At 39.1% G+C, this 18,209-nt stretch overlaps 1 protein-coding gene across 2 annotated transcripts in view; it reads left to right on the top strand.

Annotated features, from left to right (window-relative positions):
- Nucleotides 1-18,209, top strand: part of LOC140729619 (uncharacterized) — a 207,573-nt gene that overhangs the window by 66,523 nt on the left and 122,841 nt on the right. For both annotated transcript variants that reach the window (XR_012099371.1, XM_073049583.1), the window contains one exon: nt 5,033-5,106. Coding sequence is in view for 1 of the 2 variants with exons in the window: in XM_073049583.1 (XP_072905684.1) it covers nt 5,041-5,106 (66 nt within the window). In the remaining variant the exon portion in view is untranslated. The remainder of the gene's footprint in view (nt 1-5,032; nt 5,107-18,209) is intronic.

Raw genomic sequence — 18,209 nt, 5'->3', positions numbered from 1 at the left:
GTTCATTTTGAAGGCATTTTAACCTTTAATAAATACTTATATAAAGTAAACACATCCAATTGGCATTGGATGTCAGGACCAGTTATGTCATGGTCTTATAGTCTTATGGTTATGAAGTACAATCTATGAAAGTTCAGCTTAACAGCTTTTGAGAGTACAATGCACTAAGCTAACTTGAAACACTTCAACCTAGTTAGTATTAGAATATGAAACTAGTTGGTGTGTTGAATCATTAATGCAAGTGTAAATTAAGAGAAAGGTGGATAAGAATTTTAAGGTGAAGGGAATATGAGGTCATGCTATCAAAGTAGATATGTAAAGGTGGGAAGAGGGTTCTGTGGAGCACAGCTCTCTATATGAACTGTACTGCATGTTTCTTTTTGGCTTTTAAGTAGCTAGTGTTGCAGCTATTCATAACTGACTAATTCAATGCTAGCTATTGCTGAATATATTACTCTAGAATTAGGTCATAGGAATTGATTCAAGTCAGTCCAAAGACATTAGAGTTCAAGAACTTGGTACAGGGGTATCACTGGCAGAATCATATTCTCTTTATGATGCACTTAACAGGGATTAAAATGTATGGCAATATAAGCCAAAATCCAAAACTTGTGTTTATGATTGCTGATTAATTTCCTCCTGTTCGGTAACACAAAGACTCACAAAACCAGAGAGAAAACATGTCATCCTCCATTCTGAGGAACCATTGAAGAAGAAAGAGTACATAGTGACAATATATCTTTCCTCTGCTTTCAAAATACCATAACAGAATTTAATTTTAATGCAAAATGTCATGTGCTGCCAGTATTGGGAAGGACATTTCTAGACAGTATTAATTTATGTCCTCAGTACAATCCAAAGAATTGTATTTTCAGTGGGCTACTTTTGAGGGGATCTCACTGTTAGTGAGATCCCTTCAAAGCCACGAACTTCTCAGATAATAAAAGAATGAATAGCAAGGTGATCACTTCATTGAATTGGGTTGAGTAATTAATTTTGTCTGAGATTCGGCCACCTAAATTAGCAGAAGATGAGACCTCCAATTCCCCTGTTAGTACACTAATTAACCCAGAATACATATTAAGATTTAAAATTGCACTTGAACACACATTCTCCAAATGACAATTCATCTTCCAAACCAGTTTGCTCAAAAACAGTTTATTGAAAGAACTTGAAAGAAACCTGCAAACTTTTGGAGTAGAAACTGGCTGATTAGTAATATATGATACATATTAATAGACTTGGTAGTGCAACTGAGCACAACTTGGCAGTGTGGATTTGGTGCTGGTAGTGTTCTGTTTCAATAGCTCACAGAATTCAGATCCTGGTCAAGAACAATGATTAAATTGTTTCCTCAGGAGACACAGATATTTTGATGTAGATGCATCAGACTGCTGCTCTGCTCAATTACAGACTGTTAAAGGCCTGAAAGAAGTCAGACTGGTCTATAAATGATTCATGGCTCAAGTATGTGGTATGAATGGGCCACAAAGTATCTTTTTAAAAGGAATTGAATCTGAAAATGAGCTAGTTTATATGAAAAGTGACCAAAATCATAACAGATGAAATAAGTGGGCCTACATAAATGATGTGTCTAACATAGTCTGCAACAGAATGGAATTGAATAAAATGAGAGGGGGACAGAAAAGGTATTTGTAAAGGATTTTATTAGAAAGCCCAAAACAAATTGATGAAATTACTATGGTGATGAATTTTATGTAACTATTGATGGTTCTGTCTCATAGGTAATATTTTCTCTTTCAATATTTTAATTAATATTATATAAATTGCATGGATATAAATACAAAGTTCATAATGATAAAAGTAATACAAATTACATTACATTTAAATCACAGTAATATGATCACAGTATCCCATATTCCGAATCAATCTTGTAGAAAGATTGAATTATGAAATGAAATAAAGTAGAATGATTGTATTTTATTTAAAAAATATCTACCCCCACTACCAAAATGAGCTGGTTGGTGAAAAAGAAAAGAGAAAAAAAACCTTACTGTATAATATTATAACAATGATGGCTCAGAACCATACTTTAATAACAGGTCAAGGATTATGGAAGTAACTCAGAAAGAGTCCCCATAACATTAGAAAATCATGTTTAGCATCTGAAATCGAACAACGAATCTGCTCTAGGTCAAGGCACAACATAATTTAAGATAGTCATTGAACATGAGTGGGCGGGGCAGCCTCCTTCTACTTGAGCAAGATTGCCCTCTTGGCCATAAGAGACATGAAAGCCAATACCCGCAAGTTAGATGGCTTCAGTTTTGTAATACTATCCTCAACAATACCAAACCTGGCAGTGTTTGGGCTTAAACACTTAAACATTGGGCTTAAAACTAACATTGAAGAGTACAGAAAAAGTTTGAAATACATCTTTCCAAATCCAATATGGTACTCGCTTTTTTCAATATTTACAGATTAGTGATTTTTTTAGATCCCAACTAAATACATTTCCTACAAGCCCAGATAAGAATATAATAGATACAATTTTTAATCTGAAACCCTTTGACAATGGTTCAATATCTCACATTTATGGACTGCTGTTGGGACTGAAAAAAGGCCTCTTTTACAGATTCTCATATCTGAAGAGCACTGGAAGATTATTTTAAAATTGATTAATTCTTCATCATTATGTGCTCATCATTCTTTATTACAATTCAAAGTGGTACATAGAGTTCATATGTCTAAAGACAAGCTGTCTCATTTCTACACAGATATTTCCCCCTACTGTGATATATGTACTAATGGAGTGGCCACACTAATTCATATGTTTTGGACATGTCTGAGCCTTGAAAATTTTTGGAAAGATATATCAGTAACATTTAAAAAATATGAAAGTAATGTTGGAGTATGTTATGTATTAAGGCAAAAGCAGCACTTGTGCTTACCATGATTATAATATTATTACATCTTTCAAAAAAGTTTACGCTTTTTGTGGGCATCTATTTCATTGCTTATTGGTATCTGTGTACCGCAAAATAATACAGAACGCCAAATAATCAAAATCATTGTAATAATTTAAATAATTAATGCAGAATCCTTACCAAGTAGTTTGCTATGATAACATTGATAATTTAAAGGTTATGTCATTGTCCATTGTTTGCAGTTAATATTGTATTTTAAAGACTCCTTTGAAGTACATTGCATTGGGGAATAATACAGTACCTTGTAAAAGTACTCAGCCCCACAATTATTTTCACATTTTATTGTCTCATTTTCTAAATTTAAAATATATTGAAGTAGGATTTTTAAGCTAATCTACAAAACATTCTGCATCATATGAAATCAAAAGAAAAAAATCCAAAACCTGTCAAAAATTGTGAGGCTGAAAATGTATTCATCCCCTTTGTAATTACTATCCTAACCTTTCTCAGGTGCAATGTATTACCTTACCAACTCACCCAATTTGTTGATGTCGAAAATTGGTGGATAACCTGTGTTGGCACGTGGCCTAGTGGACAAGGCATCGGTCTAGTGATCTGAAGGTCACTAGTTCGAGCCTCAGTGTTGTGTCCTTGAGCAAGACACTTAACAACACATTGCTCTGCAACAACACCGGTGCCAAGCTGTTTGGGTCCTAGTGCCCTTTCCTTGGACAACATCGGTGGCGTGGAGAGGGGTAGGCTTGCAGCATGGGCAACAGCCAGTCTCCCATATAACCCTGCCCAGGCCTACGCCCTGGAAACCTTCCAAGGTGCAAATCCATGGTCTCATAGAATATATATCCCCTCTCTCTTAACAGTATAGTAGATTTTCAACAATTCAAACCAAATTGAAGACAAAAGAGCATTCAAGACAAGTCAGGGAAAAGATAATAGAAGAGCACAGATCTGGGAAAGGGTATAAATCCATTTCAAAAGCATTGAACATAGCTTGGAGCTCAGTGTAGTTCATTTTGAATGTGGGAAAACAAAATGAAACCACAGCCATGCTGACTAGGTCAAGCTGCCCCTCTAAACTTGGTCACAGGAGAACTATGGTACCTGTAAGAGAGGCTACTGTGACACCAATAGTCACTGAGTGAGCTGCAGAAGTTAGTGTCTGTAACTAGAGATGAAGTTCATGGCTACGCAATCTTTAAGGCCTTGCACAAAAAGGGTATTTATGGAAGAGTGGGAAGGAAGCAGCCCTTGTTTAAAAAAATGCATATCCTTGCCTGTAAAGGCATTGCAAAGCATCACTTAGAGGATACTATAAAGATGTGGAAGAAGGTCTTGTGGAACCTTTTGCCCTCAATACTAAACAGTATTTGTGGCATAAATCTAATACTATGCATCAGCTAGGTTACACAATCCTAACTGTAAAGTGTGGTGGAGATGGGGACTGCAAATTCAGTCAGGATTGATGGGAAGATGGATGCTGCTTAATACCAAGAGATCCTGGATAAAAACCTGCCACCCTCTGCCAGAAAGCATAACTTGCGGAGAAAGTTCATCTCTCATCAGAACAACGACCCGAAGCACACTGCCAGAGCAATAATGGAGTGGCTTCAAATGAAGAAGATTATGTCCTTGAGTAGCCTAGTCAGAGTCCTGGCAATTTCTCCTCAAACATGCAATGCTCCAACAAGGAGGAATGAGTAAATCTTGCTCCATCATGTTGTGCAAAGCTAATAGAGACATATCCAAAAAGCCTACTGGCTGTAAAGCTGTGAGAGGTGCTTCTACTAAGTACTGAACAAGGGGCAATGAATACTTTTGAACTGCTGAATGTTGAATTCCTAGTTTTTCATGCTTTATTTGGGAACATGTGATTCCCAAATAAAACTTCTTAGTTAAATTGAGCAATCCCTGGTTTAATACTCATTTATGTGAACAAAGGTTTGAGGGGCTGAATACTTTTACACGGCACTCTTTCCCCATAACAGAAATAATCTAAAACTTTGAGGTTAGTGTACATTTGATCTGTCCATTTAAATGATTTCTCTATGACAAATGAAAGAACTATAATAAGTATGTTGCATATTGATAAGCATGCAAGTTGCTAAGAGTTGTTAATTTCTTTACAGCTTTTGACATGAAGAAAGATTTGGAGGCATTAATTGCAGAAGAACGGGCTGAAATCATTTCTAATTATAACAAGGTACTGTACAATTCAGATATTTGGACAAAGGAAATTGCTGCTCTACAAGTTAATATTGTCTTTATGTAAACCAGATACTTGTGAAATTGGTATATGTTTAATATTGGGAAAATCACAGTTATTTGAATCTCCTGTATTTTAAGTTCCTTAAAATCAGGAAAATAATGTATTATACAGTGCTTACTCACTTCCACCCGTCTACTGTCAACATACCATGTCAACAAACAACAGTGGGAACTGTTGGGAGCTTTGCCTGATGTGGATGTGTAGGGACAGATGAGTCGATATGAAAAGTTAAGAAGCCTATGTATCTCAAAGAGATGAAGGACATCGGCAGGGAGAAAATAATTGATGTGGAAAAATGAGACAAGCGTACATGCCTGAAGTCCAGCTGTTTTTACAATTCCAGAGCTCTGTTAGCAAGACCATGCTCCCTTGGCACTGTGTTTTTGAATATCATTTTTAATTGTTAACGTGCACTTATCTTGGAAATGCTAAAATAGCTGCCTGTGCCTTTAAGAGAAAATGGTGATGTCATTTTACATGGGTGGAGTAGAACGAAGAGTTGCCATGTTCCAGAAAGGACGATGTACGAATGTTTTTCCCAGGTTTGGGGAGAAAAGATTTTTGTGAGTATATTGATCAGCGCTGGATTGTGTGATTGCGAAGTTCCTTAATCAGCCTACTGGCTGGAGCGAGGAGAACTAATTTCAAGGTCTAGCCTATATGTGTTTGGAAGTTAAGCACATGTGTGCCAAATAATTGCTACTACTGTATTGGTTTTGTATACTTTGTTTTAGTTATTTTCATACTGCATACGTGACAAGGGTGTGTTCCAAATTTAAATTGAGATTGTAATAGCGGGAACGGTTTTTAAATTTTATTTTGATACCCTCTTTCTGCAATAAAACATCTAAAACAGATAAAGGAATTTAAGACCCGAAAAAGTATTTGTTCTCCTGCGTGTGTTTTATCCCCCAGGCTACAAATTACCGTAAATTCCAGACTATAAGCCGCTACTTTTTTCCCACGCTTTGAACACTGCAGCCTATACTACGGTGCGGCTAATGCATGTTTTTTTTTCATGCCGCCAAAAACATTTTGCCTCGTAACAGTAGACCAATAAAATTGATGAGTAGTTCACAGAGGTCCAATGAAATTGTACGATAAATCAAGCGCACTTTCACAATTAAATTATTGTAAATCAGTCATTTGTACTCACCCTCATCAACATGGAAAACACTCGAAGAAAAGCATATGATGCAGCTTTTAAGTTAAAGGTGATCAATCTGGCGGTTGAAGAAGGAAATCGAGCTGCTGCACATAATCTTGGCATAAATGAATCGATGGTGAGACGGTGGAGACGCCAGCGTGAAGAACTGTGTCAATGCAAAAAGACGACAAAAGCTTTCAGAGGTAATCATAGCAGATGGCCCGAACTTGAAAACTTTCTTGAAGACTGGGTTAACACACAGAGAGCAGGCGGCCGCGGTGTTTCCACCGTGCAGATCAGACTGAAGGCTAAAGTAATCGCCACCAAAATGAAAATCGAAGATTTTAGAGGTGAGCCATCGTGGTGTTTTAGATTTATGAGACGAAAAGGCCTGTCCGTCAGGGTACGCATGACTCTGTGTCAGCAGCTCCCTCCCGACCACGAGGAAAAACTTGCTAACTTCCACACATTCACTCAAACAAAGATAGCGGAGAATTCCATCGGGCCAGATTATATCATAAATATGGATGAAGTACCTTTGACGTTTGACCTGCCTCTCACTCGGACTGTTAATAAAAAAGGTGACTCGTCCGTCACACTGAAAACAAGTGGCCATGAGAGAACGCATTTTACTTGTGTTCTGAGTTGCACAGCATCCGGACTAAAGCTTCCACCGATGGTGATTTTTAAGCGGCTGACAATGCCAAAGGAAAAATTCCCAAAAGAAATCATGGTGAAAGTCAATAAGAAAGGTTGGATGATGGAGAGTCTAATGAAGGATTGGCTGAGAGAGTGCTACGCCAAGCGACCAGGGGGATTTTTTCACAGAAAAAAAGCATTGCTCGTTATGGACAGCATGAGGGCCCATATAACAGATTCAGTGAAAGCTGCCATCAAGAGTACAAACTCAATTCCAGTTGTGATTCCTGGGGGCACCACGAAGTATTTGCAGCCACTGGACATCAGCGTGAACCGGGCATTTAAAGTGGCGCTGCGCATTGAGTGGGAGACTTGGATGACGAGCGGTGAGAAATCCTTTACCAAAACAGGCCGCATGCGAAGAGCATCTTTAACTCAAGTCTGCCAGTGGATCCTAAATGCGTGGAGCCGTGTCACAACATCCACCATCACCAACGGGTTTCGAAAGGCTGGACTGTTGCGTGATGAAGAGGACCACGTGCGCTCAAGTGAGAGCGACAACGAAGAGACTGAAGTGAGTGACGAGATCCTGAGGTTGTTCAATTCGGACACTGAAGAAGAGGACTTTGATGGTTTTAGTGCGCAGGAGGAAGATGAAGAAGGCGATCAATAACTTTTCCTGGTAGGCTGCAGTATATATATATTTTTTTACCTGTCGTTAGGAGATATTGGAATGTTGTTCGTGCACTGTTCAGTAAAAAAGTATACGCAACGTAATTTGTGTGTTACCGATACATATGTATATTTAAAAGTAGCTGTGTTACAGGCACTGTTCGAAAAAAAGCATTTGCAATATGTATTTGTTTATGTTACCATACGGATTTAATTAAAAGTTAAAAAATCCTCACATGTAATATCTTTCTGTGTAAATATCTCATATTACAACGTGGGACACTTGCGGCTTAAAATCCGGTGCGGCCTGTACAAGTACAAAATTGATTTTCTTTCTAAAATTAGAGCGTGCGTCTTTTAATCAGGTGCGCTCTGTAGTCCGGAATTTACGGTACATATTCATACATTGCACCTTTATAACACTTGCAAACTATTTTAAGTTTTAAAGTGTAACTACAGTGTTTAGTTGATAAATGAACAGCCCATCTGTATATTGCACATAAAAGCAAAGTGTTGATTTAATTTCATATGTATGTATGTATGTATGTATGTATGTGGCCTCCGTCGGTCATGGTCGACCATGGGTACTGTGCCTCTTGTAGTCACTGGTTTGTCGAGCAGCGTCAACTGTGGCTATTGAGGCCGATCCTGGAACGACAGGCTCTGCCACAGTTGCGACAGGTGTAGGGCATCATGGAATTGTTGTCTGCTGTCCGCTGTGGACTCCGTTTAGCTCTCCACTCACATTGACTCAGGATCACTCTTTCGCCTTGCTCTAGATGTTGCTGAAGAGTCCCTCGCCATTTGTTGCGGTCATCTGCTGTATCCTCCCAGCACTCTGTTGACTTTTAAGGCTTTCATGTCACGCTTGCAGAGGTCCTTGAAGTGAAGCTGGGGTCTACCAATGTTCCTCTTGCCTGTTGCAAATTCTCCATAGAGGACGTCCTTTGGCAGTCTACCATGAAGGAATTCCATAATGATATTACATTTAAATAATCATTTGGTGTTTGCAACATAGGCTGGCCTCCCTGATCTTAGGGAATGAGAATGTTTGCAACATACTTATAAAATTTAGTTTGGGGTGAAGTGGTCCTTATAGGCATTCCTTCTTTTGAAGACAGCAAGTGCAGCTTATTTGGAACCATTTAAAAGATGTACAGAATGCAAACTCATTGTGACTGAAAAGAAAAAAAGATTAAAAGTCCTGATGAAGAGTCTCAGCCCAAAACATCGACAGTGCTTCTCCTTATAGATGCTGCCTGGCCTGCTGTGTTCCACCAGCATTTTGGTGTGTGTTGTTTGAATTTCCAGCATCTGCAGATTTTCTTGTGTTTGTGCTAGAAAAAAGATTACTGGTTTTTATAAAGTTGCTATCATACTGTGTTCACAGTTTGCTTTAATCCACAATGTTCTCTTGTTTTGCCAATTAAACATAAGAATGCTTTACTGTAGTGATGCCAAGTCCACCTATAATAGGCAAGAAGTGAGCTAGGTGTTTTTAAAGGTGCCTTCATTTTTTGAGTTGCAAGTGTCATCACGTCACAGGTTTATCTTGTTGATTTGATGCAGGTCTCAGTGTGTCCATTTATATGGCTGCTACAGTTATGGACTGCCCTCTTGAGTAAGCTTTCACTGAGTTGGCCATGTTCTGTACTTAATGTTGCTCCAGGATTTAAACTCAAATTAATACCCAAATTCTGTGAATTGGTAGATCTTCCAGCTGGGATTTTAAAACCAGATGTTTGTTGAGGCCAAAATTGATTTTCTTATGATATAACCAATAATTGGTAGAAGATGTCACTATGTTACAATGTATCTGTGGAGCGAGAACCAATATTAAGGTATCAAATCAATGACCTCTCATGAGATCTGAGAAAAAAATAGAAATAAAATGAAGTTTTAGATGCAGGGAAAGAAGCAGACGGAATCTAAAGAAATGAAGAGTACAGGGTGCATGGCAGGAGTGATTAACAGAAAAAGTGATGAAATAGGATGAAAAATAGTGGTGTAGGCATTGGTATATAATCTGTGATAAAGTAGGTCTGGCAGACTATTTGTTGTCTGAAATTACCAGCAGAGATAAAAAAAAACTGAATGCCTAAAATGTGACTTACAAAGGATGACAAAGAGGCTCTTTGAAACTGGTCATCTTCATGTTATGAAGGCTGTATTGTGCTTTGTTCTTCTTTGTAACAGAGTCTATGGTTTGTAAGGTGATGCAATTTTCTTCAAACCCACTTTAGGTAATGTTGAAATGGTTTATGAGAACAAAAATGGAGCATGATCGCTGGATAGGAAATTAAAGTGGTGTATGTATAGAAGTTTGGAATCATGCCTGAAGATAAACAGTGTTGTTCGTCTGCATACCAGTCATCCAGTCTGTATTTGTTTTTCATTAATATTAACTTCACAAAACCAATTTATCAATATCCTGGAAGTTACCATTGATCAAAAATTCAGCAGGACCAGCCACATGAATACGGTGATGACTTCAAGAATATATCAGTGATTAGATATCGTACAATAAGTGATGCACATCCTGACACACCAGAGCCTGTCTGGCATCTGCAAGTCAGGAGCGTGATGGAATGTTCTTCATATACCTGGATGCATGCAGCTCAAACAACACTGAAGAAACTCAGTACTGTTCAGGATAAAGCAGCCCATTTGATTGGAACACCATCCACCTTAAACATTTACTCACTCCACCATTAAAGACAGATTGAAATGCAGAATACACCAGGGAAGTTATGGTGGAAGAAGTTACTCTCATAACATTTAAGAAGTATTAAATGTGAATTCAAGATGGTGGTGCGACGCAGCTTGCAGCGGCCACTCCGGAGCTGATTATCTGTTATTTGTGAAGTGGGGTGCCGTGCACAATCATAATCGATTGAAAACTGATGTGGGAGCACGGAGGAACATCGGGAAATCTCCAGGAAGACATTCTTCGTTGCTGCTGCTGCTGTGAGGTCTGGGACTCTGCTGGGAAGAACAGGCCCCCAGTCCTTGGGGTCGCATTGCCGATGGCCGTTGACGGGGCCATTTTAATACACTCGGCAGAGGATGGTGCTCAGAGAAGCTATGCCAGAGGGGATGGTCATCGGCTCGGAGGTTCGATGGATTTGTCAGGTCGCTTTCGGTGTGTGCTGCATCTGCGAGGCTGGGTTCGACGGAGCTTTCACTGTGTGCTGCGTCTGTGAGGCTGAGTCGGGCGGCGCCATGGAAGTCCATTGCGGGGGTATTCCCTTCTGCTCTCGGCGTGGGATGGCGAGTCTGTTGGGACCCTGGGGACTTGTGGAAACTGTGTGGTGGTTTCTTTTGAACTTATCGTCCTTTAACATCTTTGGAGTATTTTTACCGTGCCCATGGTCTGTTTTTTTAAAATCAATTATGCTATTGTTGGCACTGTTGTAACTATGTGGTTTTGTGCAGGTCTTGTAGCTTTAGTTTTTGGTCTTGTTTGTCTGGTGGATTTGGAGCTCCTTTCCGGGGAACGCACTAAGACGGTAGCGCGATATTAATACGCAGCAGCCTCTCCGGACTCTGGATTGGGGATTGCCAAACGTTATGTGGATTTTCTGGTGTCGTCTGTTTTGTCATATACTTTTGTGATATCATTCTGGAGGAACGTTGTCTCATTTTTTAACTGCATTACATTTGTGGGTTCTAAATGACAATAAACTGAATCTGAATCTGAAGTGTTTAGATGAACACCTAAAATGCCATGCATAGAAGGTTGAATGCAAGAAAGTGGAATTAGTATTCATAGGTACTGAATAAGCCAGTATGATCAAGGGCGAGGGGGATGGGTGAAAGGTCAGTTTTTGAGTTCTGTTGTTTGATAATTTGTAGGAACCATGCCTTCACTTAGACATCCTGCAGGCCTCTGCGTAGTTAAATGCAGATGAATAGAATCAACATTACTTCACCCTAAATGTGCATAAAAATATTTATTTTTACATAAGATTACTGCATGTGGTTAATTCCTCATCAACCTTTTTTTCCAGTTGACATCTGGCAAGATCCCACAAACATGAGTCATTGCCTTCTTGTTACTACTACTACTACTACTACTACATGATAGAGACAGTTTTTGAATTTTGAGTTTCTCAAATGAATAGGTTATTGCAATATGATTCAAATAAGGTAAATGTGCTTTTCTGCAAACAAGTAATTTCTTTTTCAAAGTGGATGGCAGCAAATTGTCAAGAACAAAACCCAAGTAATTGCAAAGGTAAGGAGACCAGAAAACTTAGCATATCTATGATCCCTATTGCTAATCAACTGGCGGGAATATTCAAGGACATTTTCAACCTCTCACTGCTGTGGGTGGAAGTTCCCATTTGCTTCAAAAAGACAACATTATACCAGTGCCTAAGAAGAATAATGTGAGCTGCCTTAATGACTTTTGCCCAATAGCACTCACAACTACAGTGATAAAATGCTTTGAGAGGTTGATCAACCTCAGCAAGGACTGAGACGCACTGCAATTTGCCTGTTGCCATAATAGGGCAATGGCAGATGCAATCTCAGTGGCTCTTCACACTGCCTTAGACTACCTGGACAATACAAATACCTAAGTCAGGATGCTGTTCATCAACTTTAGCTCAGCATTTAACACTATTATTCCCACAATACAGATTGATAAGTTACAAAACCTAATGCTCTGTACCTCCCTCTGCAATTGGATCCTTGACTTCCTAACCGGAAAACCACAATCGGTGCGGATTGATGATAATATTTCTTCGCTGGTGCACCTCAGGTGTGTGGTTAGCCCACTGTTCTACTCTCTCTATACCCATGACTGTGTGGCTATGCATAGCTCAAATACCATCTATAAATTTGCTGACAATACAACCATTGATGGTGGAATCTCAGGTGGTGACGAGAGTGCATACAGGAATGAGATATACCAACTAGTGGAGTGGTGTTGCAGCAACAACCTTGCACTCATTGTCATTAAGACAAAAGTGCTGAGTGTGGACTTCAGGAAGGCTAAGGCGAAGGAACACATACCAATCCTCATAGAGGGATTAGAAGTGGAGAGAGTAAGCAGTTTTAAGTTCCTAGGTGTCAAGATCTCTGAGGACCTAACCTGATCCCAACATATCAATGCAACTATAAAGAAGGCAAGACAGTGACTATACTTCATTAGGAGTTTGAAGAGATTTGGTATGTTAACAAAAACACTGAAAAACTTCTATAGATGTACTGTGGAGAGCATTCTGACAGGCTGCATTACTGTCTGGTATGGGGGAGAGGGGCTTCTGTACAGAACCGAAAGAAGCTGCAGAGGGTTGTAAATTGAGTCAGCTCCATCTGAGGTACTAGCCTACAAAGTACGGAGGACACCTACAAGGAGTGGTGTCTCAGAAAGACAGCATCCATTATTAAGGATTCCCAACACCCAGGGCTTGCCCTTTTCTCATTGTTACCATCAGGGAGGAGGTACAGAAGCCTGAAGGCACACCCTCAGTGATTCCATAACAGCTTCTTCCCCTCTGCTATCCAATTCCTAAATGGATATTGAACCCCTGAACACTATCTCACTTTCTAAAATATATATCATTTCTGTTTTTACAGGACTTTTAATCTATTCAATATACATATACTGTATTGACTTGCTTATTTTTACTTTTTTCTGTATTATGTATTGCATTGAACTGCTGCTGCTAAGTTAACAAATTTCATGACATGGTGGTGATGATAAACCTGATTCCGATCGCTATTGTGTTTGCTTCAATATTACTCATGATTTTTATCAGATTTAACAATGATGCTTAGAAAAAAAATCCAGTAGATGGGAAGAGGGTAACATGGACCATATGAATTGCACAGGTAGAGCATAAGCATGAAAATATCGGTGAAATTTGATGCAAGCAGGACAATTAATTTTATTTTTGTCTCAAGCTAGGGAGTGGATGCACGTGTTAGTCAAATCACATCCAAGATAAGCCTTTGTATCTGCATTTGTATTGCAGATTTTAAATAAAAGTGCACATATAGAAAATAAAAATCCTCAAGGCATCAGTTTTTAAATAAATTAGTGTTTTATTAGTTTCCACTAGAAAGATCACAAACTCTTATTAATATCTAAAATTGGTAAGTCCTTCTGTTTTATTGTTCTCCCATAAAAATATCAATCACTGATGTTTTTATCCTGAATATGAAATGGTGACTCTGACATGGGCACTGAGAAAAGAATATTTACCTTACACTTAATATTAAATCATGATTTTTCTAGTCATGGCTACCAAAACAGGTGATGCAACGAAGAAAGGTAGTTGAAAGTTAGTAAAGCTGCATTTGCTGGAAATCCAAAATAAAAACAGGAAATACTTGAGATACTCAGTAGGTCAGCTAAATCTGTGGTTTGCAAAACTGTTTATATTTAAGGCCAGAGACAAAGAATCTGAAGAAGAGTATCAGACTTGAAACTTTAATTTTGTTTCTCTTGCCCAGATGCTGCCAGACCTGCTGAATGTTCCCAGCATTTTCTGTTTGTATAGAAATAATACTCTTCAGAGATTGAACTAATTACACTCCTAACCTACTGCATAGTAATTACAGTATGTAGGTAATTGCCAGAAACTTCAATAGCTGCACTTTTGTTGATGTACAGCTGAAATATTTAGTGTTGGTACATATAATCTATCAAGAGTGTAAGCAGAACCATCCACCACTGTCCATCAAGCATGGGGGTTGCTTGCATGATCATTTCAGAGAATTCGTGTCGAGTTTCTGACAGAAAAGTCATGATTATTTCTTAGTCCTATTTGAAGCTCATTCAAAATTTGGCCCACGGGATCGCACACTACACAAAATGTATATTGGAAAGTTGAGGTTGATTTTGCAATTCATGATCAATCAGATGAATTAGTGTCTGATGATTGGCTTCTTCAGGATATATCTGTTTGAAAACCTTATGCAGAGGACAATATCAATATGTTAACTCCTGCATACCATCTAGCCTCTTGCAGTGTAGCTAATCCATTCATCCTGAAAAAAAGCTTTGAGGAGTTAAGTTTTCCAAGGTTGTTTGAATTTTGCATGAATCATTGTTTAGTTAATTTCCAAGTATTGTATAATACCACAAGATAAATGTCAGCAGAACTGAAGCTGCATCAAAGACTCCAAATATGTTTCAGTTTACTGCACCTCAACTTAGAAAAGGATGAAGGGACAATATCTGAAACAAAAGCAAAATCATGACTCAAATGCTAACAACTCATTGGGAAGAGGCAAAGGAATATGACATTACCAAGAATGACAGGCAAGCATGACATGCAGAATGCCAATTAAATAGCATTAGTGTGCAGCACTAAGTGATATCCTGTACAAATCTGAAGAAAGGTCAGGACAGGATACCCACGTTATTGAATTGTTTGCAGCAAGAGGCATACTAGGATATATTGAAGACATTAGTGTCATTAAGTCTATTCTAGAAGAATATGAAGAGGAAACACACGTCAAAAGCAGTTGACAAACACAAAATGCTGGAGGAACACAGCAGGTCAGGCAGCATCTATGGAAAGGAATAAACAGGCAATGTTTCAGGCTGAGACCCTTCATCTGGACTGGAAAAACAGATGGTAAGTCAGGATAAGAAGGTGGAGGGACGGGAGGAAAAGTACAAGGTGCTGGGTGATATGTGAAACCGGGAGAGAGGGAGGATATGAAGTAAAGAGCTGGGAAATTAGTTAGTGAAAGAGATATTGGGCTGGAGGAGGGAGAATCTGATAAGAGAGGGTAGAAGACCACGTAAGGGAAGGAGGAGGAGCACCAGAGAAGGGTGAGGAAAAAGTTGAGAGAGGGAAATAGGAATGTGTAATGATGAGGGGGGGAGGGTTCCATTATCTACCACTTGTACTTCCAACCTTCTTGTATTTGTAATTGAAAATCAAGTTGAGTCGGGATGTCGCACATTTATTCAGATCAAGAAATGACAAGAATACCAAAGACTCAACATAATTAAGAAGTCCAAAGAGTCAGAGAAAGTCAATTAACTAAGCCTCACATACACAAATCGTTCTTCAAAGATGGAAAATACAGCGGAATATCTCTGTAGCTACATGTGTAACTGAGGTAAAGATGTAAATGCTTTCCTCAGTGAATACATGTGAAAGTTATTGTTTGTCTTCAGTGAAGAATGAACACAAGCTCTAAAACATTTGGTGTCTTTTAAAGTTTATTTAGTTCAGTTCTCACCATCTCTACAATAATTGACAGACTACCTTCCAGTGCATTGTATGATCACATGAAGCAATTGAACAATGTTCATCAATGTGAAGCTGTTGTTCAAAACATTTGTGAGCATGGTTAGATTACTTCAGTGACAAGTGTATAGTATTTTTATCAATATAAAAACTATTGTATTCTCAAATTTGTTGAAATGTATTAGCTTAAACAGCTGCCATGAATGATTTAAGTTCTGCATTCCACAGTCAGTACTGAAGCATAAAAAAACAATCTAATTTGCTGTCCTCACACAGATCATCATTCCAAAAATTAATGCTTTAAAAAATCTTATTAAAGCAAAATATGAGTAATCTTGTTTAAAGGTATTTTCTAATAAGATACTGAATGGTATATGGAAGCAGTATAAGTTATATTTAAAAGTTGAAATCAAGCTTGCTGCAAATAGAAGTTGGACAAATCCAAATATTTCATACCACTGTTGTATACACTTATTTCCAAATAAGGTATGATTAAAGCAAATGAAGAAACTGTACAGTCCTTTCAGAAATTCACTTTTTCCAGCTGGTTCATATCTTGCTTTTCAATATTTTCATTACCATTTGACAGGTTGTTCCATTGATGTGAATTTTTTGCACTGAACATTTCTATATTATCAAAATTTACAGGCTTTAACAATTCACAGCATCAGAGACTTTATCAAATTCAGGCCCACTTGTAAAAGAAATATTAATTGTATTGTTATGGATTAAATTAGATTATTTTCAGAATGTTAAATTTGAATCTGTTGTTCTAAATTAGTAGTCACCAACCATTTTAAGCCCAAGATCCCCTACGTCAGCCTTAGTTCAAGGCAAGATCGATCCCAGATCAATTTGTTACACGCATGCTCATCAGGGCAGAAAAGACCAGAAGTAAAACCCCGCAACCCAGAAGTAGAAATAATGTATGAACACCAGGGGTTTGCACTGCGGATCGGTTTAATATTAACAATATTCTTGTGGACCGGCCGATTTGGGGGTTGGGGGTGGTGGTGCTAAACATGACCGGAATACGGCAATACTCGAAGCAGGTTCTTTATGTCCAGTCTATTCCGCAATTCAGTTTTCGCGGCTCTTGGCGCTTAGCTTCTGTCCCGCGCTGCTCACGTTTTTTCCTCTCACAAAACTCAGTGGGTTTGTATTTAAGTGCAGGGCACTTGGACTCAAGGTACCGAAGCAGTTTTGAGGGCGCCATTGCCTCATTAGACAGCCTCTGGGTCTGAGCTCCAGCCTCCCGCCCACCCGCCACCAGATGCCTTAGCCAGGTGCGGTTGGTCATGGGTCAGGTGAGAGGACAATGTCAGGGCCGGAGGTCCCTGTGCCGGGGTCGCGGCGGTCGCAGTCCGGAGAAAGCGAGTGACCGAGCGAGGAGTGCAACAGGATGCGTGCCCGCATCCCCCCCCCCCCCCCAATGGGATCTATCGGCCGACAGATGTTTGTTTCAGTAGATCTCGGCGAGGTAGCTGCTCTGATACTTACGAAATGCTGAGCCCTAATTAGGTCGTCTGCGAATATTTTAGCACCGGGTTCCCCACGAACATTCAGTGTGTTAAACAGGTTTAGAGGCAGCGCTCCAGGCCAGTAGCGACAGCACTTCCCGCCGGCCACCTGAGGACAACCAGTGATCCCTGGCACAAAGGTGTCACTGCGGTTAGGCGACTGATGACCTCGCGTGGGTTTAAGTTCAACAGTGGGTGTGAGAGGGAATGAGGAAAGGTGCAGCTGACTCGTATTGTTTTCTCCCAGCTCGATGGTTGGGGACCACTGAATTACACTGTGTAGCGCAGGGGAGCTACACTCATGCACACTGGGCAGAAAGAACAGAACTAAAACCCCACAACCCAGAAACAATCTCTCAACAGTATTTGTGCATTTCTTTTTCATTCTTTTTCAGGATCTACTGGGAAAGTCTCAAAGATCAACTAGTCGATCGCAATCAATGGGTTGGCGACCACAATTCTAAATTATATTCTTAGAGCCCATCAGATCAAGAAATAATTACATTTTAACCCACGAGTCCACTGGCTAAATGACTGTTGTAGTCATTACTGGAATTTTGATTTAGCAATATGAGCTCAAATCATATGAGAGCAGCTGGTGAACTTATATTCGGCTAATTAAATACATGTGGAATTTTAAAATGTCGCTGTCAGTAATGATATGGATGTAAACACTAGATGGTTTTAAAAGCTCATCTGGTAGACAAATATCGTTTAGGGAATGAGATCTGCATACTTAAGATTCATTAGGTATCTAAGCTTACCTAATATAGTTTAGATATTATGCCATATGTGGTTAACTTTTAGTTCCCATTTGAAATGCCTTTCCAAACTAAGTTC

The sequence above is a fragment of the Hemitrygon akajei genome, chromosome 6, assembly GCF_048418815.1.
Source record: "Hemitrygon akajei chromosome 6, sHemAka1.3, whole genome shotgun sequence".
In the NCBI taxonomy this organism is placed as follows: domain Eukaryota; kingdom Metazoa; phylum Chordata; class Chondrichthyes; order Myliobatiformes; family Dasyatidae; genus Hemitrygon; species Hemitrygon akajei.
Note: the sequence above shows the minus strand (reverse complement) of the source record. Positions and strands in the feature narration are given on the sequence as shown.